Source organism: Bubalus bubalis, chromosome 8 (assembly GCF_019923935.1).
Source record: "Bubalus bubalis isolate 160015118507 breed Murrah chromosome 8, NDDB_SH_1, whole genome shotgun sequence".
Taxonomy (NCBI): Eukaryota; Metazoa; Chordata; class Mammalia; order Artiodactyla; family Bovidae; genus Bubalus; species Bubalus bubalis.
In genome coordinates this window covers 9,056,903-9,082,620 of record NC_059164.1, presented here as the reverse complement: position 1 = coordinate 9,082,620, position 25,718 = coordinate 9,056,903, and the positions used below count along the sequence as shown (strand labels likewise).

Here is a 25,718-nt window from a genome sequence, read left to right as displayed (position 1 = left end):
AACAATCTTCAGTAATGTTTATCTGGAAATAAAAGCCTTATATTCCACTTTCTCAAACTTGTAAGAAGTCAACACCTTATTGGATTTCAACAAGTCCTGAAAAGCTAAACTTAAACAAATCATTCTGCCTTGAACAGCTGCTGGCAAGTTAAACAGGTTTTGCACTTCAAAAAGAGTTGACATTTTATTTGAATATGTCTCTAAAAAGACATAGCCTGTCATGAATATGAACAAAAAATTTGAATTAAGATAATTTTAAAAGAAGTAGAATTTACTATGTTCTGTTAAAGGCACAAGTTGAGGTACAGACCCTCCAATGATGAAAAAGTAAAGGGTATTAGTATATATATAGGAGACTGCTTTAAATTATCTTAAGCGGGCAGCTCTTTCCTTCTGATATTATCCTATCAAGCAAATATTTTATCATACATATTGCCAAATTATAGTATAATAATTTGAACTGACTGAAAATTAACGTGGGTACAACTTACAGTGAGGTTTTACCATGCACAATGTATATAAGACAAACAGAAATATTATGAATCCGACCACTTTTATCTAATAATAATATTAAGCCATTTATTCATACACTTTAAAAGTCACTTTTCCCTGGTGGCTCAGACGGTAAAGCGTCTGCCTACAATGCGGGAGACCTGGGTTCAATCCCTGGGTCAGGAAGGTCTCCTGGAGAAGGAAATGGCAACCCACTCCAGTACTCTTGCCTGGAAAATCCCATGGATGGTTGAACCTGGTAGGCTACAGTCCATGGGGTCGCAAAGAGTCGGACACGACTGAGCAACTTCACTTTCACTTTATAAGTCACAGGTCAAGACTGAACTGAATACTTATGTTCTCCATTAAGCAACATTACTGTTAATATTTTTATAGTGAGAAAAATCACAATTTTTTAAATAAATTTTTATACTCAAGGAAGCGTACTTACAGATTCTCTGACCATAAATGTTCTATCTTTGGAGGACATTTCTTCTGAAATAGTCAGTTCACAGTCCTTTGATTCTAGTATATCGTCAAGATGATCCTTGCTTGATAACAGAACTTCCTTTCCATCTTCTCCTAACTCCTTACTAAGTGGTTTACATTCTTCTTTAAATTTCCTGTCTGTTGCCTCAAAAGTCTGAAAACCAGCCTGACCCTGTGATAATTTCATTTCATTTAAGTAATGCTCTTGCTGACAGAGAGGAGATGCTTCTGATGATGGAGTGTCTTCTTTTTCCCCAGATATTCTAGACAGTTCAGTTTGCTGAGCAAATGCTATACTCATTGACACAATGACCTGAAGAAATAAGGTAATCAAAAAGGATTCAGTTCAAGAAAGGATTAGATCTGTAAATACTAGCAAGAATTAGAAAAGCAAGTTTCCTCTTAAAAACTACATAAACTAGTAAAAAAGATGGTCTCGTGCTTTTAAACTAAAAGAAATCTCAGCATAAAGTGATAAGAAGATAAAGATTCTGTGTTATAATGAATCTAATATCAAAGTGTTTTACTGCCTGCCTTTTTAAAATCAGTAATTATAAAAAATTCTGCCTTACTCTATAACAGCAGTAAACGTTTGGTACAGAAATTCACTATTAACACTTTAGTACATACATTTCCAAATCTTCTTCCTCTTCTTTACATTTAGATATGGATATAAATATAGACAAACATTTTTCTTAGTCATATTCTAATACTATAACCTGTTTTCATAACTATAGTAAGTATCTTTTCAAGTCAAGAAATACATTTCTATATAATTGTAAATGGGTTTAAAGTTTCATATTATACAGATATACTATAAATGTACTTAATCAACTATCTATGTTGGACATTCAGACTAATTCGTCCTTAAGGCTATTTTAAACACCACTGTGATGAAAGCTTTTTAACCATATCATACACATATTCTTTCCAATTTACTTGCAGTAAATTCCCAGAAGTACAGCACTAGGTTTGTGTGATTAGTGAAACTGAGCGAGACCCTGTGGGGCTCCTGGGCATAGAAGCCTTTTTTGTCCCCATTTCCTGTAGGCAAAACTCCAGACTCCATGATCTTCCCTGAGTTCCAAAGGGCAGATTCGAACAGTTGTTAGTTAAGGAAGGAGCAGCCAAGAAACAAGCTCAGGCTGGTTAACGGGACCAGAGAAGCTCTTCAAGGTAAGGAGACCAACCATGAAGGGAGTGCAAGCCCAGCTCACACCCTCATCTTGTCAGAAACTCCACCCCTGAAACCACTGCTAGAAATAGCGTCTCCTGCACCGGCAGCTGGATTCTTTGCCACTGCGCCACCCGGGAAGCCCCACTGCTATAAAACCTCGCATCAAATCCTCCCAGATTGGGACACACAGCTTTTGAGGGCAGGAGCCTACTCTGTCTCCCATTGCCTGGCAAAGCAAGAAAGCTATCCTTTTCTATTTCACCCAAAACTCTGTCTCTGAGATTTGATTTATTAGTGGTATGCAAAGAAGCTGACCTTTTGGCATCATTGGTAAAATGATGATACAATTCAATCTAATCTATTTCACTTTCCACTTCAACTATGATCCTTAATTCCTGCTTATTTTAGTTCCACCCACCATAGGTACCTAGAAATTGTGACCAGCAGCCTTGGCTCTGAGAAGTCTAAGCCTTTGAGAACCAACTATTGTTCAGGCACTAAGTCATGTCTGACTCTTTGCGACTCCATGGACTACAGAACGCCAGGCTCCTCTATCCTCCACTATCTCTTGGCGTTTGCTCAAATTCATGTTCACTCAGTTGGTGACGCTATCTAACCATCTCATCCTCTGCCGCCCTCTTCTCCTTTTGCCTTCAATCTTTCTCAGCATCAGGGTCTTTTAGAATGAGTCAGCTTCTTGCATCAGGTGGCCAAAGTATTGGAGCTTCAGCGTCAGCGTCAGTCCTTCCAATGAAGATTCAGGACTGATTCCTTTAGGATTGACTGGTTTGATCTCCATGCAGTACCAGGGACTCTCAAGAGTCTCCTCCAACACCAGTTTTCAAAAGCATCAGTTCTTCAGTGCTCAAACAAAAATCTGATGAGATGTTAGGTCACAAATGAAATTTTTAAAAAATTGGTCATTATAAAGATCACTTTTTTTGTATACATATTTAGAATAGAAATGGATAACAAATAATTAAAAGAACCATGTGTTTTGGAAACTAAAAAACCAACCAGCCAACCAACCAAACATAAAAACCAAGCCTAGACTAACTACCTTGTAATTCTCTCCTTTCTATTCACCACCATACCATCTAACCAAATTCCACCTGTGTTTACAATTAACTCTGCCTAGTCTGTGTCTGTGCAGCTGAACTTAACTGAGGAGAAAAATGAAAAAACAAGCTGACTGGTCTTACTTTAACATCATAACCACTATCCTTGAAATGAGCCCTTAGTAATATGGGCGATTCTACCCAATTTCCCTTGTCGTTTCCATTTCTTATTCCTTCTCTTAGCCCTTTGCTTTCTCCTTAAAGCTCCAACATCATCTCTTCCTTTCTCATTCTCAGGTGCTGAGTTCGCTTTTTACTTTACTGAGAAAAATAGAAGTAATCAGAAAAGAACTTCCACAGTCTCCAAATACTTCATCTGAAAACATACTTGAATCATGAGTCAAATATTCTTACCTTCCTTCCTGTTTCAATGAATTAGAACTACCATGCTTCGACCTAATGGCAGCTTTTCAGATCTGCAACTCTTCTCATCTACTCAAGGACACTGCTCCAGCAACTATTCCACTCTCTCTTTAAATCAGCTATTTTTCCCCCTTCTCTCCTCAATCGCTTCTATCAGCATAGAAACAGGATGTGGTATCTTTCATCTTAAACAAAAACAAAACAGCAACAACAATCTACCACTCAGTTCCCTACATCACTCTTTAGTTAGCACTGTACTTCTCTCCTCTTTAAAAACAACTCAGAATAATTCATTTCATTCTTCTCCTTCACTCTCTCTCAAATCAGATCTAATCAGTTTGTCTCTACCATTCCATCAAATGTGTTCTTGTGAAAGTCACTGATGATTGCACACTGTAAAATCCAATGGTTACTTTGCAGTTCCAACCTTTCAAGACTTTATCAGAAATACCTGACAAAGTTTAATACATTCTCAATAAACTTTTATCACTGGCTTCTCTGATGCAATCTTTGGTCATTTCCACATATAATGCACCACTTTTTCATTTCCTTTGTTCCTCCTCACTTCTCTGCCCTCAAACAGTGGCCTCCTCTGGGCTCGGTTTCCAGACCCCTTCTTCATTTACACTCACTAGATTAGTATTTTTCAATATTTCTTACTGTAACCATGGTAAACATACACATACAACAAAAATAAAACATTTTATACTGTGACCCAACTTCTTGTGTGTCTGTTTTATATAACTGAATGTTTCCATTAATATCAAAATCCTGTACCAAACCAAATTTAATTTCATGCCTTACAAAGAAGTTATAACACCACAGTTTGAAAAACACGACTCTAAATACCACCGTATTTCCATGTTGAGTTTTATCTTACTTCCTGAACTCTAGATTTATACATCCAATCATTTTCTCATCCCTTATATTTACATATTTAATGACTGTTTTTCGTTTAATGGATCAAAATTTGAATATTGAGTTACCCACTCCCCTTCAGAAACTACTCCTTTGTATTTGTTTTCATCCTACATCTAACACCTAAGTAACTCCATTATTCCAGGTGCTTAGATCAAATTACCTGCAGTACTATCTTCCCTTGAAGGGGAAGTCCTTGCCCCTCTTTCCCTGTATTTCCTCTTCCTGTATCCAGTTACATCTGCTGAGGATATAAATCTGTACCAGGGTTTCACAATATTTCTCCAAATGGAACCCATGAATACAAAGGTCGCAGGACTGAATGAAACCATCCTCCAACTCGGCAATGCTGGCAGTTGGGTAGGTGGCTCCCAAACTCTTGCCAATTCTCCGTGGACACCTCTTGGAGACATCCACTGGAAAACTGCTGACTTTCTCTTTTGCATCCCACTTTCTTAAAAGGATCAATCTGTTATCTTCATGATTTACTCTCCCACTGACATCTGGACTCTCCCCTCATGACAGTTCAAAAGTGAGGTCTTCTGTGATTACCCTATATAAAACAAAAGCACCTCACTCCCCATGGAATCTTCTAGTCTTATTACCTTGGTTCGTTTTTCTCTTCATAGTATCTATTACTCTCGTACATTGTCTATTTGCACCAGCTAGATAAAAGGTCAGGGCTTCACAGGTGGCTCATTAGGAAAGAATTAGTACAGGACTCATGGGTTCAATCCCTGGGTTGGGAAGATGGCCCAGAGAAGGAAATGGCAACCCACTCCAGTATTCTTACCTGGGAAAGCCCACAGATAGAGAAGTCTAGCGGGCTAGAGTCCATGGGGACACAAAAGAGTTGGACATGACTTAGTGACCACACAATAACAACAGATGTAAGGTCTACAGGAGCAATGATTTCATCTATTTTTCTTCTGCTATACCCTGCACTCAGAACACTGCTTGGCAGTGAAATGAACTGTTAATGAATGTCTATTTTTCAATAGTACATACCCAAATCACAGGGTGAATCTAATGTTATCTATGTTAGCAATCACTACCTCTACTGGTTTCTTCCATATACTCTGTGCTTTTAAAACAATGTTTCTCAATATTTTTCTAACTTCTTATAGGGTTGAGCATAACCCCATCTGTTCTGCTGACTAATATAAACAACATGTCCTATTCTGGGGCTTCACTGGTGGCTCACATAGTACAGAATCTGCCTGCAATGCAGAAGACGTGGGTTTGCTCCCTGGGTCAGGAAGATCCCCTGGAGAAGAGAACGGTTACCCACTCCAGTATTCTTGCCTGGAGAATTCCACAGACAGAGGAGCCTGGCAGGCTACAGATCATTGGGTCCCAAGTACAGGACACCACTGAGCAACTTTCATTTTTCATAAACTATTCTAGGATCAAGCTGGGCCATGATGTGTTCTCTCTTGGATCACAGTATTGGGTTGGCCAGAAAGTTCATTTGGGATTTTCTGTAACATGTTATGGGAAAAATGAATAAACTTTGTGGCCAATTCAATACCTTGGCTGCCTCTGGAATGGTCTTCATTGACCTGTACTCTAGTGATCTGCTATAAGCTTGATGAATGATGCTTCACAAAACATATTTATATCATCACCATTATCACAGTAGTAAGACTGCTTCAAAAGATGTCATTTATGAGTCTTTATTATCTTCTAGGTGTCTTATGGCATCCAGTCCCATCCCTTCATGGCAAATAGATGGGAAAACAATGGAAAAAGTGACAGACTTTATTTTCTTGGGTTCCAAAATCACTGCAGATGGTGACTGCAGCCATGAAATTAAAAGATGCTTGCTCCTTGGAAGAAAAACTATGACAAACCAAGATAGCATATTAAAAAGCAGAGACATTACTTGCTGACAAAGGTCCATATATATAGTTGAAGCTATGGTTTTTCCAGTAGTCATGTATGGATGTGAAAGTTGGACCATAAAGAAGGCTGAGCACCAAAGAATTGCTGTTTTTGAACTGCTGGAGTTGGAGAAGACTCTTCAGAGTCTGTTGGACTGCAATGAGATCAAACCAGTCAACCCTAAAGGAAATCAATCCTGAATAATCATTGGAAGGACTGATGCTGAGGCTGAAGCTCCAATACTTTGGCTACCTGATGCAAAGAGCTGACTCATTGGAAAAGACCCTGATGCTGGGAAAGACTGAAGGTAGGAGGAAAGGGGACAACAAAGGATGAGATGGTTGGATGGCATCACGGACTCAACGGACATGAGTTTGAGCAAGCTCCAGGAGATGGTGAAGGACAGGGAAGCCTGGTGTGCTGCAGTCCATGTGGTGGCAGAGTCAGGCACTATTGAGCAACTGAACAATATAATACAAAATAGGTGCCTTGTATGTATTAGCTCATTGAACCTTCACAAGAATTACTATTACTTCTATTATTCTCCTCTTTTAACATAGAGGGAACTGAGACTGACTAGTTAAGTAACTTTCCTAAGACTGCAAATCTAATCCTATCCCAAACCTCATATCCTTAACTGCTATACTAGGATGCCCTGCTACAAACATTTCACTTGAGAAAGAAAAAACCTTGCAACTCTCTAAAAGAACCAGATAGTGAGAACTGTATAAAAGTGATGGTGCTTCACTTTTTTTTTTTTTAAGGTTTTTTTGACCATTTTAAATCTTTATTGAATTTGTTATATTGTTGTTTCTGTTTGTTTTTTTTTTTTTTTTTGGCCACAAGGCATGTGAGATATAAGCTCCATGACCAGGGATTGAACCTGAAGCCCCTGCACTTGAAGAAGTCTTAACCACTGGACTGCCAGAGGAGTCCTGGTGCCTCACTGTTCACTTTGAACAAAATTATTCAATTCAAATATGGAAGTGAGTAGGTCCTTATGGCCCACATATTTCCTTGAGTATTGACCGCCTCATCTAATTTATATTTAATCTAATTCTTTATGCATTTCCTGTAAATTCTATCCCTCCTTCACTAAAACGCATATACTCCAGTAGGACTGCTACACTAGAACAGTTTAAATACTATAAAAAACAAGCACGACAAACTCAGAACCCAACTACTCCAAAATAAGAACCCAAACAGGAATATGCATTTTAAGAGAATTCAGAGACAAAGAAATGGAATCATAATGGTATAGTAAGTAGTACACGTGGTATTCAGGAGTTTACAATAGTTCTGAGCATAGCAGCTAAGAGCATCGACAGTCATAAACATCACAGTCACTTCTGTTTTTTATTTGTTGGTTACTTTGGACTTGGATCCAGTACCCTAAGTTCAGCGGTTCCCTAAGCAGGGAAAGGTGACACAGTTTCTACCTGCTAGGTCAGTGGTGCAGAAGCAAGCAGGCTGCAAGCCCCCTAAAGAGGCACCTGGAGGAAGCCTTGTGGCCCCCTGGACTCCATGCATCCCCCAGGTTAAGCTCAGGAAAGCCACAGTCTACCTGTTCAGTTCCCCTTGGGCTCTCAGAGGAAGAACCCCACACTTACAGGAGACCACATTTGATCTCCCTTCTGGGGTCCAGATGCGTTTCTGAGCCAAGTTTTTCCAGAATCCATCACTTTGTGGTAAGCAGGAGAGTGACTGTCTTTGGTTATACATTCTGCGTGCAGGTGAAAATTCTCTCCACCAAGATTCCCACAAAGCCCAAGGCTCTCTTTCCTGTGGACTACAGCAGCCTTTCTCCCTCAGGAGAAGGATGAAGGAATGAAGTTGGGTACAGGCTTCCATCAATCCCTAAATAATCCCTATATTTCAGGAAACAGACTTTGCAGATGGCTCAGTGGTAAAGAATACGCCTGGTAATAGAGGAGACACAGAGATGTGAGTTTGATCCCTGGGTTGGGAGATCTCCTGGAGGAGGAAATGGCAACCCACTTCAGTATTCCTGCCTGGAAAATTCCATGGACAGAGGAGACTGGCAGGCCACAGTCCATGGGTCGCAAAGAGTTGGACACCACTGAGTGACTGAGCATGCACACATGTACTACTGCTCTGGGAGGAGGTAGGCAAAACTGTTTTAATATAAAAGACCAAGCATTTCCTTTCTCATTTCCTATCACATCCTCCACCTTTAAGGAAGGCCAAACTCCTTCCTATGGTACTACTCACAAGGTAATAAATTTATAACTCCCACAAGTTTCTAACTGCTATTCTACATCAAGAGACAAATGCTTTTCTCATAGAATAATTCACAGAACATTCCATTCTAAGGCAACTGTGGATAGTTACAGTATCTGACAACTTAAAGGAGCTACATGTAAAATTTACAACAAAAACCAGTGCTTTATCGTCAATGAAATCTATCTTTTTTTGAAGGCTCAAAGAGAATACAGACAAAATTATCTTTCAAATAAACTATAAACTTACCTTAGCTACTTCTTCTTCTAATCGTTCTTGGTACTGTTTTTTCAGCAACTTAACCATATTTGTTTCCTTTTTCACTCCAAATTCACCAGAATACTAAATTAAAAAGCAAATATGACATATTTATTTATACTAATTATACAACACTTTTAAACTTTTCTCAAAAGATTTCTATTCTTTAGAAAATTTCTTAAAAGCTTTAATAAGTAAATAAATTGCTGCTCAATTAAAAGCAATAGTTCTAGTGAATAATTCTACTAAATTAATTGTGCTTACTCTTGTGAAGTTTAAAATGCAAACTGAGAAGCATGCTTACAATTACTAATGTACAGTTCTAGAGTGGGGGAAGAAAAGATATTACTTAAGAACTAAAAATTTACTGAATGAAGCCCAGGATTTTACAGTTATGTTTGGGAAAAGTGGCCACAAATTGGGAATATACACAGTGTTGAGGAGAGGCAAAAGGTGGTTTGACTAGATCAGATATACTGGAAAAGATGAGGGACTTTTCTATACTGTATGGCCTGTGCTGAAAAAAGCCTTTTCCAATGTCCTAGCCCTAGCGTATTGAATTCTGGGAATTCCTAAAGAATACTCTAGAGATAGTCTAGTTCAACTTCTCATGGTAGGAAGAAAAGCTGTTTCTCTTTTTTGAAACTAATTTCTTGTAAAGTTCAGGGCACTGAAATTAACTTGCTATATAGCCCATGTTATATAAAACAAGACAAATTTTAAATTAGAATATATTTAGGGGGAAAAAAAAACCTCTCAATTTTAACTTTTTTGTGTTTTTGCTATGCTATGAAAGTACATCAGGCTTCCAAAGTGGCACTAATGGTAAAAAACCTGTCTGCCAATGCAGGAGACTCGGGTTCAATCCCTGGGTTGGGAAGATCCCCTGGAGGAGGCAATGGAAACCCATTCCAGTATATCAAATTTCTTCACTTATATATTCTTCTGGATCTTTATTCTCATTTTTACTATACTTAATTCACAGCAACTATTTATTGAATAATTAAATCACATACATAAAAATGATAGTAACAAAAATACAATTAGTGTACATAACAGTTTAAAAATACCTCTGTAGCGCCATCAATGTTCTGTTCTAGACAACTTGCTGGGTATGTTGCTTTCTGTACATCAGACTCAGTAATTACCACTGAATCAACGAAGAAGCTAAATATAAACAAAAGAGGATGAAGGGATTAATGTTGTGTGTGAATTTTACTGTTAGTAAATTTACAGCATGCATAAAATGTGTGTTGGGGCAGCGGGGTATTGTAACATAACTCATTATTTTTGACTACTTTTTTCACTTAAAAGTAAAGCAGCAGAATTACATAAATATTTAACAGATTATCCCTGAGTTTTATGCCATTTTATAAGTCTACTACAAATGTATGACATGGAGCTGTTTATAAGTATAGATTTTTTTAAAAGTTACCTATACTATTATTGAGGAAGCAAGTTTACAAAATCTCATTTTTATTAAAAATTTACACACACATGCAGAGTGAAAAAATTCTGGAAGAACACACATCAAAAGTAACAGTGATTACCTCCAGTGGAATGGGGGTGTAGTGACAGTGAGAAACATTCTTAATTTTATTCATAACTACTTCTGAAATTTTTAGTTTTTCATGTATTCATGTATCTTTTGGTATTCATGTCTTTATTCTGTATTGTATTGGGTCACTTCTAAATGCTCACTACAACAAATAATGCTAAAATAGAGATCTCATAAATGTATCTCTGCATACATCTATAGATGTTTCTACATGATAAAATCTTATAATTTTAAAATTTTAACATGCTATATTTGAAAAAGTTACATTAATTTAATTTCATAATCATACAATTTAAGTATTTTCTCAAAACTTCAACAACAGAGTCTCAACGACCTTAAAACTTTCTTAGAAGATGTATGTCTTTATTTTTGAGATTATATATTTTTTCAAATAGGAATGTACGAAGAAGTAGCATTCTTTGTGCTACTGGCCATAAAAGTTTCTTCTGTTGTGAACTCCCTATACATCTTCTATATTCATGTTAAATTATCATAAAAACTCATGTTTCTTGTCTTTATTCTCTGCCCTTTCCTGGTTCGTTTATCTTTTTTATTATTTCATCTGTTTCCTCACAGCTTCGTGCAAACACTGTTCTGATCCTTTGCTTCATTTCTCATTTTCACAGCCCATGAAAGATCCCCCAGATTATTTATCCAGCTACAGAGACTCAAACTAAAAAAAAAAAAAAAAAAAAAAAATGCTGCCGAGTTCACAATGACTTAATTTTGTAGCTTTACAGCCTTTGAAAATGTTTATCCCATATTCAAAAAAATAGACTAGCTGAAATCAAATTCACTGTTTCTATCTTATAATTAAGGTCCTAACCTTCCACCTGCATGATTTCTTTACTTATATTAACACATCATAAGCCTTCATATTCTCTAGCTCAAACAATACAGGTCATCTTTCCTCTGTTTTGCTCCAAAGATTCCTTCCATCCCAACATCTCACAGTCGTCCCTTTATTTCCACTTCCCCTGGAGCCACTGCAAAAAGCATCATTACAGAAATGTGCAGCGATGGGCACTGAAAAATGCCACACACTCATGGCTTTAAATTCCAGCACTTTGGCTGTCTCATCATGTTATATTCCCCAATCACTAAAGAAATTATTGTTATATGAATAAATATTATTTCAATGATTGGACTGAAGTCCCTTGAGGTAAGTGAAGTGAAGTGTCAGTTGCTCAGTTGTGTCTGACTCTTTCTGACCCCAGGGACTACACAGTTCATGGAATTCTCCAGGTCAGAATATTGGAGAGGGTAGCCGTTCCCTTCTCCAGGGGATCTTCCCAACCCAGGGACTGAACCCAGGTCTTCCACTCTGCAGGAGGATTCTTTACAAGCTGAGCCATGAGGGAAGCCCAAGAACGCTAGAGTGGGTAGCCTATCCCTTCTCCAGGAGATCTTCCTGACCCAGGAATCAAACTCGGGTCTCTGCATTGCAGGCAGATTCTTTACTATCTGAGCTACCAAGGAAGCCCCTTGTGGTAAAGGGTCACTTTACAAACATCTAAAGTTTTCTCCACAACATTTAGCGAAGTCTCTTTGCAGTCACAGGACTGGAAAAGGATGTTTTCATTCCAATCCCAAAGAAAGGCAATGCCAAAGAATGTTCAAACTACTGCACAATTGCACTCATCTCACACGCTAGCAAAGTAATGCTCAAAATTCTCCAAGCCAGACTTCAACACTATGTGAACTGAGAACTTCCAGATGTTCAAGCTGGATTTAGAAAAGGCAGAGGAACCACAGATCCAATTGCCAACATCCACTGGATCATGAAAAAAGCAAGAGAGTTCCAGAAAAACATCTACTTCTGCTTTACTGATTACGCCAAAGACTTTGACTCTGTAGATCACAACAAATGGCAGAAAATTCTTCAAGAGAGAGGAATACAGACCACCTTACCTGACTTCTGAGGAACCTGCATGCAGGTCAAGAAGCAACAGTTAGAACTGGACATGGAACAACGGACTGGTTCCAAATAGATAAAGGAGTATGTCAAGGCTGTATATTGTCACTCTGCTTTTTAACTTATATGCAGAGTTGTCATGTGAAATGCTGGGCTAGATGAAGCACAAGCTGGAATCAAGACTGCCGGGAGAAATATCAATAACCTCAGATGACACCACCCTTATGGCAGAAAGTGAAGAGCAACTAAAAAGCCTCTTGATGAAGGTGAAAGAAGAGAGTGAAAAAGTTGGCTTAAAACTCAACATTCAGAAAACTAAGATAATGGCATCCGGTCCCATCAGTTCAGTTCAGTTCAGTCGCTCAGTTGTGTCCAACTCTTTGCGACCCCATGAATCACAGCACACCAGGCCTCCCTGTCCAACACCAACTCCCAGAGTTCACTCAAACTCATGTCCATCAAGTCGGTGATGCCATCCAGCCATCTCATCCTCTTGTCGTCCCCTTCTCCTCCTGCCCCCAATCCCTCCCAGCATCAGAGTCTTTTCCAATGAGTCAACTCTTCGCCTGAGGTGGCCAAAGTACTGGAGTTTCAGCCTTAGCATCATTCCTTCCAAAGAACACCCAGGGCTGATCTCCTTTAGAATGGACTGGTTGGATCTCCATGCAGTCCAAGGGACTCTCAAGAGTCTTCTCCAACACCACAGTTCAAAAGCATCAATTCTTCTGCACTCAGCTTTCTTCACAGTCCAACTCTCACATCCACACATGACCACTGGAAAAACCATAGCCTTGACTAGATGGACCTTTGTAGGCAATTTTCAATATGCTATCTAGGTTGGTCATAACTTTCCTTCCAAGGAGTAAGCGTCTTTGAATTTCATGGCTGCAATCACCGTCTGCAGTGATTTTGGAGCCCAAAAAATTCAAGTCTGACACTGTTTCCACTGTTTCCCCATCTATTTCCCGTGAAGTGATGGGACCAGATGCCATGATCTTCGTTTTCTGAATGTTGAGCTTTAAGCCAACTTTTTCACTCTCCTTTTTCAGTTTTATCAAGAGGCTTTTTAGTTCCTCTTCACTTTCTGCCATCAGGGTGGTATCATCTGCACATCTGAGGTTATTGATATTTCTCCCGGCAATCTTGATTCCAGCTTGTGCTTCTTCCAGTCCAGCATTTCTCATGATGTACTCTGCATATAAGTTAAAAAAGCAAGGTGACAATATACAGCCTTGATGTACTCCTTTTCCTATTTGGAACCAGTCTGTTGTTCCATGTCCAGTTCTAACTGTTGCTTCCTGACCTGCATATAGGTTTCTCAAGAGGCAGGTCAGGTGGTCTGGTATTCCCACCTCTTGAAGAATTTTCCACAGTTTATTGTGATCCATACAGGCAAAGGCTTTGGCATAGTCAATAAAGCAGAAATAGATGTTTTTCTGGAACTCTCTTGCTTTTTTGATGATCCAGCGGATGTTGGCAATTTGCTCTCTTGTTCCTCCGCCTTTTCTAAAACCAGCTTGAACATCTGGAAGTTCACAGTTCACGTACTGCTGAAGCCTGGCTTGGAGAATTTTGAGCATTACTTTACTAGCATGTGAGATGAGTGCAACTGTGCAGTAGTTTGAGAATTCTCTGGCATTGCCTTTCTTGGGATTGGAATGAAAACTGACCTTTTCCAGTCCTGTGGCCACTGCTGAGTTTTCCAAATTTGCTGGCATACTGAGTGCAGCACTTTCACAGCATCATCTTTCAGGATTTGAAATAACTCAACTGGAATTCCATCACCTCCACTAGCTTTGTTCGTAGTGATGCTTTCTAAGGACCACTTGACTTCACATTCCAGGATGTCTGGCTCTAGGTGAGTGATCATACAATCGTGATTATCTTGGATGTGAAGATCTCTTTTGTATAGTTCTTCTGTATATTCTTGCCACCTCTTCTTAATATCTTCTGCTTCTGTTAGGTCCAAAGCATTTTTGTCCTTTATTGAGCCCATCTTTGCATGAAATGTTCCATTGGTATCTCTAATTTTCTTGAAGAGATCCCTAGTCTTTCCCATTCTGTTGTTTTCCTCTATTTCTTTCACTTCATGGCAAATAAATGGGGAAACTATGGCAACAGTGAGATATTTTATATTTTGGGGCTCCAAAATCACTGCAGTCATGAAATTAAAAGATACTTGCTCCTTGGAAGAAAAGCTATGACCAACCCAGACAGCATATTAAAAAGCAGAGACATTACTCTGCCAACAAAGGTACATCTAGTCAAAGTTATGGATTTTCCAGTAGTCACGTATGAATGTGAGAGCTGGACTATAAAGAAAGCTGAGCACCAAAGAATTGATGCTTTTGAACTGTGGTGTTGGAGAAGACTCTTGCGAGTCCCTTGGACTGCAAGGAGATCAAATCAGTTAGACCTAAAGGAAATCAGTCCTGAATATTCATTGGAAGGACTGATGCTGAAGCTGAAGCTCCAATACTTTGCCCACCTGATGGGAAGAACTGTCTCCTTGAAAAAGACCCTAATGCTGGGAAAGATTGAAGGCAAGAGGAGAAGGGGATGACAGAGGATGAGATGACTGGATGGCATCACCAACATGAGTTTGAGCAAGCTCTGGCAGTTTGTGATGGACAGGGAAGCCTGGTATGCTGCAGTCTATGGGGTCGCAAAGAGTCGGACACGACTGAGTGACTGAACTGACTTTCCAGTCGTGGTTTCTTTTAACCCTCATGGTTTTAAGGTAGTTTTTACCCTCAGTATTATTTAGACATGGGTTTCAAAGAGGTGGCTCAGTGGTAAAGAATCCACCTGCCAATGCAGAAGATGTGAGTTCAATCCCTGAGTTGGGAAGATCCCCTGCAGAAGGAAATGGCAACCATTCCAATATTCTTCTTGGAGAATCCCATGGACAGAAGAGCCTGGTGGGCTGCAGTCCGTGGGGTCACAAAAGGTTGGACACGACTGAGGACAGCACATATTACCTAAACTTGTTTAAATATCTGCCTAAGATCAAATGGCGGCTCAAGGGTCCAACTGGGAGTCAAATACAGGTTTGGCTGTTTCAACTCCATACTATTGCTTCTAAGAGGCTTCAAGGATAACATTACCAAATATTTGTTAAATGAATGACAATTATTTTTCATAAACTATTTCAAGTCTATATTAGAAGAACAATATACTCTTTATTCAAAAAGTGCTACAGCTGTTTCCAAATATGTAGTGATATTTCACAAGAAATAACTTTAATTACATGTTCATAGGGGAAAATATGGCAGTCAATAAACCTCACTGGTGAGGTCTGAGAGAAAACTAATGGTTTTGGTTGAAAGGTACTGTTACTACATTTCGATTGTGCATTTCAGAAACTCTGAGAAGCACAATAAGCTTGCAAAATCCCAAGTGTAGGAACAGCAAAGTAGATCTACTCTTCCAGGGCTCTTCCTTTTCTTCATGCTTCAGAGAGAAAACATCAGTAATTAAAGGAAGGCTACTTGAAATATGTTAAATGGTTATGAGTTCTTATTATCCACCTATTTTCTTTCATATCAAAAAATCTAAAGTAATAGTATCCAAGTGTCAATCTATGGACTGCCTGCATCATAATTATCTTGTTATAAATACAAATGACCAGAGTCTATGTCAAAGCTATTGAATCTACTCATGCTTCAAATGTAAAATCCAGTAATCTGCAATTTTACGTAGTCGAAAAATAGTATTAAATTTCAAAAACCTCCAATGTTTTCGATGCATCATAAAGTTTGGGAACCAATGACTTCAAATAAAACGCAAGCTTTGTAAGGCTGTGCCAATGTGGGATAAATAATTCCAAAGCCTATATACAGAGGCTGAATGAAAGCAGCAGAAGCAGAGTGCTTCCAAAGAAGTGAGGAAACAGTGGTTTGTCTTCAACACACACACACACACATACACACAGAACAAAACACAAAAACTCTGTCTTCAGGTTTCCATCAGTCCTAGAGCAGCAGAGCCAGTCAGTTAGGTTAAAACTCTGAGGACTTTATAGAGCTAGTTAAATACTACAACACATTTCCCAACTATAGTATAAGTTGTTCAATCATTTTAACAAATATTTACTAAGCACCAACTATTTGTAGGGAATTATTATAGGATTTGGGATACAGAAAATTACATAGACAAAAATTCCCTTAACAAAGTTTGAAGTCCAACACAGGGGACAGATAATGTAAACAAATAAATAAACCTTCCCTCCTATCTATCTATCTATATACACATATACACATATAAATACATATATATATACTTATCTTTATAGTTACATATATATAAAACACATTTCCCAGGTGTCTCAGTAGTAAAGCATCTGCCTGCCAAGCAAGAGATGTGGGTTTGATCCCTGGGTTGGGAAGATCCCCTGGAGAAGGAAATGGCAACCCACTCCAGTGTTCTCGCCTGGGAAGTCCCATGGACAGAGCAGCCTGGTGGGCTACAGTCCATGGGTTGGGCACAACTTAGCAAAGAGTTGGACACAATTTAGCGACTGAACAGCAACAAAATATATATAACATAACATTAATATAGAAAAACTAAACAGGAAACTCAGGTGTAGAGCACTAAGGGGTGATTTTAATTTGAATCGGGTGATCAGGACAGGCCCCATGAGAAAAAGGCACCTGAGCAAAGACCTGAAGAACTGAGTGTGTTGGGTATACAAATAACCTAGAGCAAGATCAACCCAGGCAGAAGGGACAGCAACGAGAAGAGAGATTCACAAGCAGGAGCATCCCAACAGCGTGAGGATCCTGAGGAGACTATAAGGAGTTACAGTAGTAAGGCACAGCAAGGCAGCAGGACACAGATTCAGAGAGAGAGGACCCAGTAGGTAAGGATCTGGGAAGGCACAGGAAGGACAGGAGAGCACTGGAATAACATGACTTGTCTTAAATTTTAAAAGCAAAGCTTTGGAACTGTTGAGAACAGACTCTAGGGAAGAGTTAGGACAAAAGCAGTAATCCAAGTGAGACATGATGACGGCAGGGACTAGGGGCCTGGTGAGAAGTGGTACAGTTTAGATTTGTCTTGGAAATAGAGATAACAGGATTTCTTGACAGACTGGAAGTGTGGTTTGAAAGGGGAGTCACCACTGATGGAGTCAGATGGCTGCAGAAGGGGCAGATTTTGAGGGGAAGATTCAGAGTGGGTATTTTGGATGTGGTAAATCCAAGTATTAGACAACCAGGTGGAGAAAGTCTAGCTATCACTGGAGTGATCGTATCTTCTATCCTTTGTGTACTGCCCATATCAAAGCAGCCAGGACTAAGCACACAATAAAAACAAACATGCACACCACCTGGTGTAACTTAGCAAATTCATAACAAAGAGCCTCTTTATAAAATAAAGCCGTAATTAATATTCCTATTATAAAATACATCTTGTTTACACTAACCTTTACTTCACACATTTCAGAGATGAAGAATTACCTCCTGTTCGTATTTCTTGACAATGCTACAGCTCATCTCTTTCAAGCAAAGTTGCTTAAGTTACATTTTTTTCTTAAAACCACCATATTATGACTGCTACTAAACTACAAATACTATTGAATGAACTTAAAGGTTGATGGATACCTTGGCTGAACTGCAGACTCATTAACAGCTTGAAGCCTTTCCTGCAAAGAATGAATCTCGGCCTCATAATTTTCTTCAGTTTCTTTCAATTGCTGCTGCAAAGAGGATACGTGGCTTTCTAATTCGTGAACCTGTCCTTCAAGTTGTTTTATTTTTTCAGTATCTTGCAGCGTAGATAACTTGCTTTTATGACTAACATCTAAGTTACATGAATAGAAGAAAATACACATTTCAATATAAATTTCTCAATGAAATACCAAAATCACTTTTTTGAAGTAGGAGAATATTCATTCTTCTTTGAAAGATAATGTTTTTTAATAGTATAACTCGGGTATCAATTTAAACTCATGTAGACATGATAAGAAAACATGATAACTCAAGATCATTTTTTCTATCTTCATGGCAGCAATACCACTACAACTACCAATTTTATGTCTTTTTACTGAAGTCAAATTACTGAACATCTGATACAAAAAACCACATTATGGTATATAATCCAAATTTACCAATGTCTTGCAAATTGGTCATCTGAGGATGAGTTGATAGAAACTCTGTTTGCTTTTTTGGCAGGTTCGCTTCTGCAAATTCAAGTTTCATATTACATGCCTGCTGTCTCTTAATCTATGAAAAATAACAGAAGAAAAACAGTGACATAGATATATGACTCAGGATTGTGGAAACTATACAAAGCAACTTTATCTTTAAAAAGGTTTTTTTTTTTTCTTCCCCAAATCACCCAGAACTGTACCATTCTGATACAGGTATTTTCCCTTCCATGTTATTCCACACTCTGACACAGTGACTCACATCACATTCCCTTCACAGGGACTGAAATTATATGACTAAATATAATGTTCTTTCATATCCAGAAGGAATTTGATCTAACTATAAAAACAGGAGCCACACAGAATTTTGGTCGAAGGTTCATAACAATATTTAAAACATGACTTAATCTTTGAAATTTGAATTCATACAGAGTAAATTTTATATTATGAATACTTGATAACATATCTGCTATTAATCTCCAAATGTAACCTACATACAATCAGGTGGCTGACAAATGTGTGCTATTCTTTATACAAAAGGAAGGAAAATAACAAAAACAGATAAACCTCAGCTTCTTTCCTTAACTATTAAAACTAGGCAGCAATATGTCAGATGTGTATGTATTACTTAAGTCATTCCTCAAATATTTAATACTCAGTCTGCTATGTGGCAAGCACGGTAACAAGGGAGAGTAAGAATATAAAATCAGTGGAAAAAAAATGCACACACACATATACACGGTACATCTGCCCTCACAGAATGTATCAACTAATTTGGGAAGTAAAATTAAATAATTAACAATGCATTAAACTATAACATGTGACTAAAGGGTGATAACAGAAGAGACTGGTAGGGGTCTGATGGAGGAAGTGAAATTTGGTTTGGGCCCCCATCGTTTTGGTCAATGCTTAGGAAAGGTTCCAAGGAAGGAAGAGTAGGAGCATTCATGAAAGGGTGGCCTGCTATCAGTGGTGAAGACAGGGGTCCTGAGGGACAGGGGACGCTGAGCATGCTAGGTGAAGAAGGCAGACATAGACCAAAGAGCACCTGAAAAGCAAGGTGAGAGTGTGGATTTGCTGTACCAGGTGAACAAAGAATTCTGGAGATGGAGGTGAGCACCAGGATAAAATGTATTTCCCAAGAAGGCCATTTCAGTTGGTACTACTTTTATCAAATCCTCTACCTGACTCCTAACCCCATGTACATTTCAACCAAGAATCTTGCCTCCGACTTCCCAGAGAAAATAAAGCCCATCAGGTAAATACTTCAGTTTTCAGCTCTACCTTTCAATACTGTCAGTTCATTCAGCAAACGCACAGTAAACCTTTACCATGTGCTAAACAAAGCCCTGTGCTAAGAGGAAATGAAAATTAAGAGAAGACTTCCTGACTTTGAAGGATGTAGTGGGGTTTAGCCTAGTGGACATATCACATGTCGTCACAACTCATACACCATAATTAGTGGGTCAAGTAGAGATTCTTGGTGACTATAAGTGGGTGAAGGCTTTAAAAGCCACAGAACTAAAGTTACATAAATTAAGGAAAGAAGATATTCTAAGAGAAGAGCTAATACTATAAATAAAAAAACAGTAGAATTAAGAAATTGGGCTTCCCTTGTAGCTCAGTCGGTGAAGAATCTGCCAGCAGTACAGGAGACCTGGGTTTGATCCCTGGGTCAGTAAGATTCCCCTGGAGAAGGAAATGGCAACCCACTCCAGTATTCTTGCCTGGAGAATCCTAGGGACAGAAGAGCCTGAGGGGCTGCGGTCCATGGGATCTCAAAGAGTTGGGCACAACTGAGCAACTACACACTTACTTACTTACTTAGCTGAAGGTACACCGGTCATCTGTTTACGTTACCACCTAAGGTGGTAATGTAGAGATCTGACTTTCATTCCTGGCTACAGAAGTATTCTTTGGGGTACCGAACAGTTTTTCTTGTATTTTTTTTTTTTCCTAATTGCTTCCCAATTAGAAAAAAAAATTTTTTTTAATTTTTAATCCTTCCCAATACTTAAAAAGGCAAAAAGACTTCACGTAAGATTAGATCATAAAATCGATGAACTGAAAGAATAAACACTAGGCCCCATTCCTACATGCGACAGCACATGAAGTTGAGCAGCCTCTGTCCCCTTTAAATGAAGTATGTTTTCTCCAGGTTTTACTTTCCCAGCTTTCACTTGGCCTTCTTCATTTATCTTATGAGCTGAGCTCACGTAGGCATTTACGTTTATGATCTCTGACATACACCTCTCCTCTTTCCCCAGGACTCAATTAAAATGACATTGAATCTGTAAAAGATAAGTCCATAATAAACCAAAAAATGAAAGAGACCAGCAGATTTCAACAGAAAAGGGTGGCAGAACAGCGATTAAGCAAGAAGGAAGAGGGAAACAGCAAACTAAAGCACACCTGAAGGGAGTTGCAGGCACAGGAGACAGTTAACTCGCCTAGTGGAACCATGAAAAGACACCAGGCTCAGAGAGACCAATGACAGGCAGAGATCAGAAAAGGAATGTATCAGCCCTTAACTAATCACAGCACAGCCTTTCCTGCTGACCCAGCCAGGCAGAAGTCTGGTGGAGGGTAAAAGTTTTTCTAAAGAGAAACTGAAAGAAGTCTGGGGAGAACTAAGGAGCTGAGTGTGGGTGTCTGTGTTCCAGGGCAGGCCTCCCACACTCCAGCACCAGGGAAGGGACACCTGTGACTCATCAAAAGAAACCGTTCCCCGCTCACTGTCTTCAAAGGAAAGCGGCAAAATGGCAAACATCGCTGTAGTTACTTGTTTACTGCAAGTCCTCCTACACTATTTAATAGTTTCAATTATGTACTGTCATCAGGAAAAGCAACACATTTTTAAAAGAAAGAAAGAAAACAAGGAAGGAAGGTAAGAAAGAAGAGCGGACATTTGATGATTAAGAATTCACTGGTAACTTCTGCCAAAGAAAGTTCAGTGAAGTATGAGCTGGGAGCTTGTTTACAGGTGGGCATAAGAGACAGCAAGAGGTGGGAAACTGCTGTCTCTTCTTTCCTTCAAATAATATGGCAATGAAGGAAAGAGAACCACAAAGAATACCAGATTCAGGGAAAATTGGTTATGTTCTAAACAGTGGAGGCAAGAGGAATATGCAAGGCAAATGAAGGATAGAAACAAGACAAGCAGAGACAAACAACCTGAAAATAAACCAGATCAGATCAGTCACTCAGTCGTGTCCGACTCTTTGCGACCCCATGAATCGCAGCACGCCAGGCCTCCCTGTCCATCACCAACTCCCAGAGTTCACTCAGACTCACGTCCATCGAGTCGGTGATGCCATCCAGCCATCTCATCCTCTGTCGGCCTTTCTCCTGCCCCCAATCCCTCCCAGCATCAGAGTCTTTTCCAATGAGTCAACTCTTCGCATGAGGTGACCAAAGTACTGGAGTTTCAGCTTTAGCATCATTCCTTCCAAAGAAATCCCAGGGCTGATCTCCTTCAGAATGGACTGGTTGGATCTCCATGCAGTCCAAGGGACTCTGAAGAGTCTTCTCCAACACCACAGTTCAAAAGCATCAATTCTCCAGCGCTCAGCCTTCTTCACAGTCCAACTCTCACATCCATACATGACCACTGGAAAAACCATAGCCTTGACTAGACGAACCTTTGTTGGCAAAGTAATGTCTCTGCTTTTGAATATGCTATCTAGGTTGGTCATAACTTTCCTTCCAAGCAGTAAGCATCTTTTAATTTCATGGCTGCAGTCACCATCTGTAGTGATTTTGGAGCCCAGAAAAATAAAGTCTGACACTGTTTCCACTGTTTCCCCAAATAAATACAGGACGGAAGAAACAGGCTACCAATCTTAGAGGAGGTGGAAGGGGATGCTAACAAAAGCACAGAAAATAAGATAACCTTGGTTGTGAAAAGGGACAACTTCTTCTGAGACAGAGAAAAATAAATTAGGGTATTTTCACGTTTAGAGAAATGCATATTGGTCTACAAGTAGGAAGGTGAGATAGCTTATAATTGTTAAGTTTAATACAGAAAAATGGAAAATAAGGCTATCTGTGAAGGAGAAAAAGGGGAGCAGAAATGGAAAGCATGACTTTATAACTAGGGAAGTTGTAAAGTTAGGTAACATCCACTGAGGAGACTATGAGAGAATGAATGACTGCATAAAAGACCTGTCAGCGACAGTCAGAGGCCACGACTCTGCAGCATCACCGAGCCATACCACCATCTCATTTTTTAGCAGCCCTCAGAAACCCAAGCGTGAGTGGAGAAAAAGGGTCTCAAGAGGCAGGATAAGCGAAGCAGAAAAACAAGAAATCTAGACGACGAAGGGTACTGGTATGAAAGTTGTACAATGATTCTGAATAGGGTTAAATATTCTAGCTATGAATGGAAGGAAAAAGAAAAGTAGCAATGGTAGAGAAAGGTAGAATTAAAGAAGGGCTTTTAGCCTATCTGCCTGTCCTCCCACAAAGTTATCTGGAAGATACTGAAATAGGTTTACATGTTTTATAAAAGACTGAATAAGGTTGTGCTTTAACGGCACAGGAAGAGAAAGAAAGAGGGGAAAGGAGAAAGAGGGGAAAAGGAGGAGAAGAGAAAGAGGAAATAGAAAGAGAATTTTAGCCAGAGTATCCCTCATCAGCAATATAAGTTTCAGTCAGTTAAATCTTTCAACTCTGCCCAAATATTTTAACACAATGACATGAAAAAGTACCCAAATAAGCAAACAGAGATTTTTCTGGTACTTTTTTCATACAAATTGAGGATTACAATACTTAATCTTTGCTAATATATGTCATTTTTCTGAAATAGCTAATAAATTATATGATGGCTCTATACTCCTTACATAGCTTTTATGCACACATTTCTAAATATACATAACATGATGTGAAACTAATTAGCTATGTTCTAAACAGCTAATTACTATTATTGTTTAAAAGAGACTCACTGCTTTAAAAAATGTTATTATGTCAAATTAAATGCAACTGTTTAACAAAGTTTACAATTTGATATTTTATATATATTTTAACTTTATCTTGATTTCAAAAGCTCCCTCAAGGGGTAAAGACTCCCTAGGCTCACTGATATTATATGTCACTTTCCCCTAAATTATGTCACTTTCCCCTAACTTTCTTTTCCTGTTTACTCATTTTAGAAATTTTCGGTTGATAAAATAACTCACAAAATAGCAGGAAATACAAGAAGTGCAAACATTATTACACATTTTCCATACTTTACTTAATCGTGATTGAAGCACCACGAGTCTGCTGTATGCTTCTGCTGCTTTGCTGAGAAGAGTGTGCATATTTTCTTGAAAATCTAAATGATAAACAATTAAAATAATTTCACTTACAGTAAAAGTCTGCTTCTTTCAATTAGCATTATTCATCTATTCATAACTTTTAAAAAACTGCCTGCTGGAAGTAAAATTCATGTATTTAGTAATGAAAATTGCATTAATGTGGAACACATGCTACAAAGATTAACAATTTTATATTAAAATATGATAATTTCTGTTGGCATTCATTAATTTGTACAGATTTGTTCATTATTCATACCAATGAACAAGGGTAGGAAACATTTTATTTGTGAAGGGATCAGTTCAGTTCAGTCGCTCAGTTGTGTCCGACTCTTTGTAACCCCATGGACTGCAGCACGCCAGGCTTCCCTGTCCATCACCAACTCCTAGAGCTTGCTCAAACTCATGTCCATCGAGTCGGTGATGCCATCCAACCACCTCATCCTCTGTTGTCCCCCTTCTCCTCTTGCTTTCAATCTTTCTCAGCATCAGGGTCTTTTCCTATGAGTCAGTTCTTCACATTAGGTGGCCAAAGTATAGGAGCTTCAGCTTCAGCATCAGTACTTCCAATGAATATTCAGGACTGATTTCCTTTAGTACTGACTGATCTCCTTGCAGTCCAAGGGACTCTCAAGAGTCTTCTCCAACACCACAGTTCAAAAGCATCAATTCTTCAGTGCTCAGCTTTCTTTATGGTTCAACTCTCACATCTGTACATGACTACTGGAAAAACCATAACTCTGATTAGATGGACCTTTGTCAACAAAGTAATATCTCTGCTTTATGCTGTCTAGGTTGGTCATAGCTTTTCTTTCAAGGAGCAAGCATCATTTAATATCATGGCTACAGTCACCATCTGCAATGATTTTGGAGCCCAAGAAAAGAAAGTCTGTCAACTGTTTACATTGTTTCCCCATCTATTTGCCGAGAAGTGATGGGACCAGATTCCATGATCTTCGTTTTTTGAGTGTTAAGTTTTAAGGCAGCTTTTTCACTCTCCTCTTTCACTTTGATCAAGAGGCTCTTTAGATCCTTTTTCTTTCCTGCCATAAGGGTGGTGTTATCTGCGTATCTTAGGTTATTGATATTTCTCCTGGCAATCTTGATTCCATCTTGTGCTTCTTCCAGCCCAGTGTTTCTCATGAGGTACTCTGCATATAAGTTAAATAAGCAGGGAGACAATATACAGCCTTGACGAACTCCTTTTCCTATTTGGAACCAGTCTGTTGTTCCATGTCCAGTTCTAACTGCTGCTTCCTGACCTGCACACAGATTTCTCAGGAGGCAGGTCAGGTGGTCTGGTATTCCCATCTCTTTCAGAATTTTCTACGGTTTGTTCTATTCCACACAGTCAAAGGATTTGGTGTAGTCAATGAAGCAGAAATTTTTCTGGAACTCTCTTGCTTTTTCTATGATCTAACAGATGTTGGCAATTTGATTTCTGGTTCCTTTGCCTTTTCTAAATCTAGCTTGAACATTTGGAAGTTCTCGGTTCATGCAGCATTGAAGCTTGGCTTGGAGAATTCTGAGCTTTACTTTGCTAGCATGTGAGATGAGTGCAATTGTGTGATAGTTTGAACATTCTTTGGCATTGCCTTTCTTTGGCACTGGAATGAAAACTGACCTTTTCCAGTCCTGTAGGCTAATGCTGAGTTTTCCAAATTTGCTGACATATTGAGTGTAGCACTTTCACAGCATCATCTTTTAGGATTTGAAATAGCTCAACTGGAATGCCATCACCTCCACTAGCTTTGTTCGTAGTGATGCTTCCTAAGGTCCACTTGACTTCGCATTCCAGGATGTCTGCTGTAGGTGAGTGATCACACCATTGTGGTTATCTGGGTCATTAGATTTTTTTTGTAT

The 25,718-nt window shown here is 38.9% G+C and overlaps 1 protein-coding gene across 2 annotated transcripts in view; it reads right to left on the bottom strand.

Moving 5' to 3' along the window:
* Positions 1 to 25,718, bottom strand: part of AKAP9 (A-kinase anchoring protein 9) — a 164,044-nt gene that overhangs the window by 76,817 nt on the left and 61,509 nt on the right. For both annotated transcript variants that reach the window (XM_025290830.3, XM_006078355.4), the window contains exons 12-17: positions 23,790 to 23,875; positions 18,523 to 18,637; positions 18,017 to 18,215; positions 10,011 to 10,107; positions 8,932 to 9,024; positions 944 to 1,294 (exon numbers count right to left, since the gene is read on the bottom strand). In XM_025290830.3, coding sequence (XP_025146615.3) covers positions 944 to 1,294; positions 8,932 to 9,024; positions 10,011 to 10,107; positions 18,017 to 18,215; positions 18,523 to 18,637; positions 23,790 to 23,875 — 941 coding nt within the window. The remainder of the gene's footprint in view (positions 1 to 943; positions 1,295 to 8,931; positions 9,025 to 10,010; positions 10,108 to 18,016; positions 18,216 to 18,522; positions 18,638 to 23,789; positions 23,876 to 25,718) is intronic.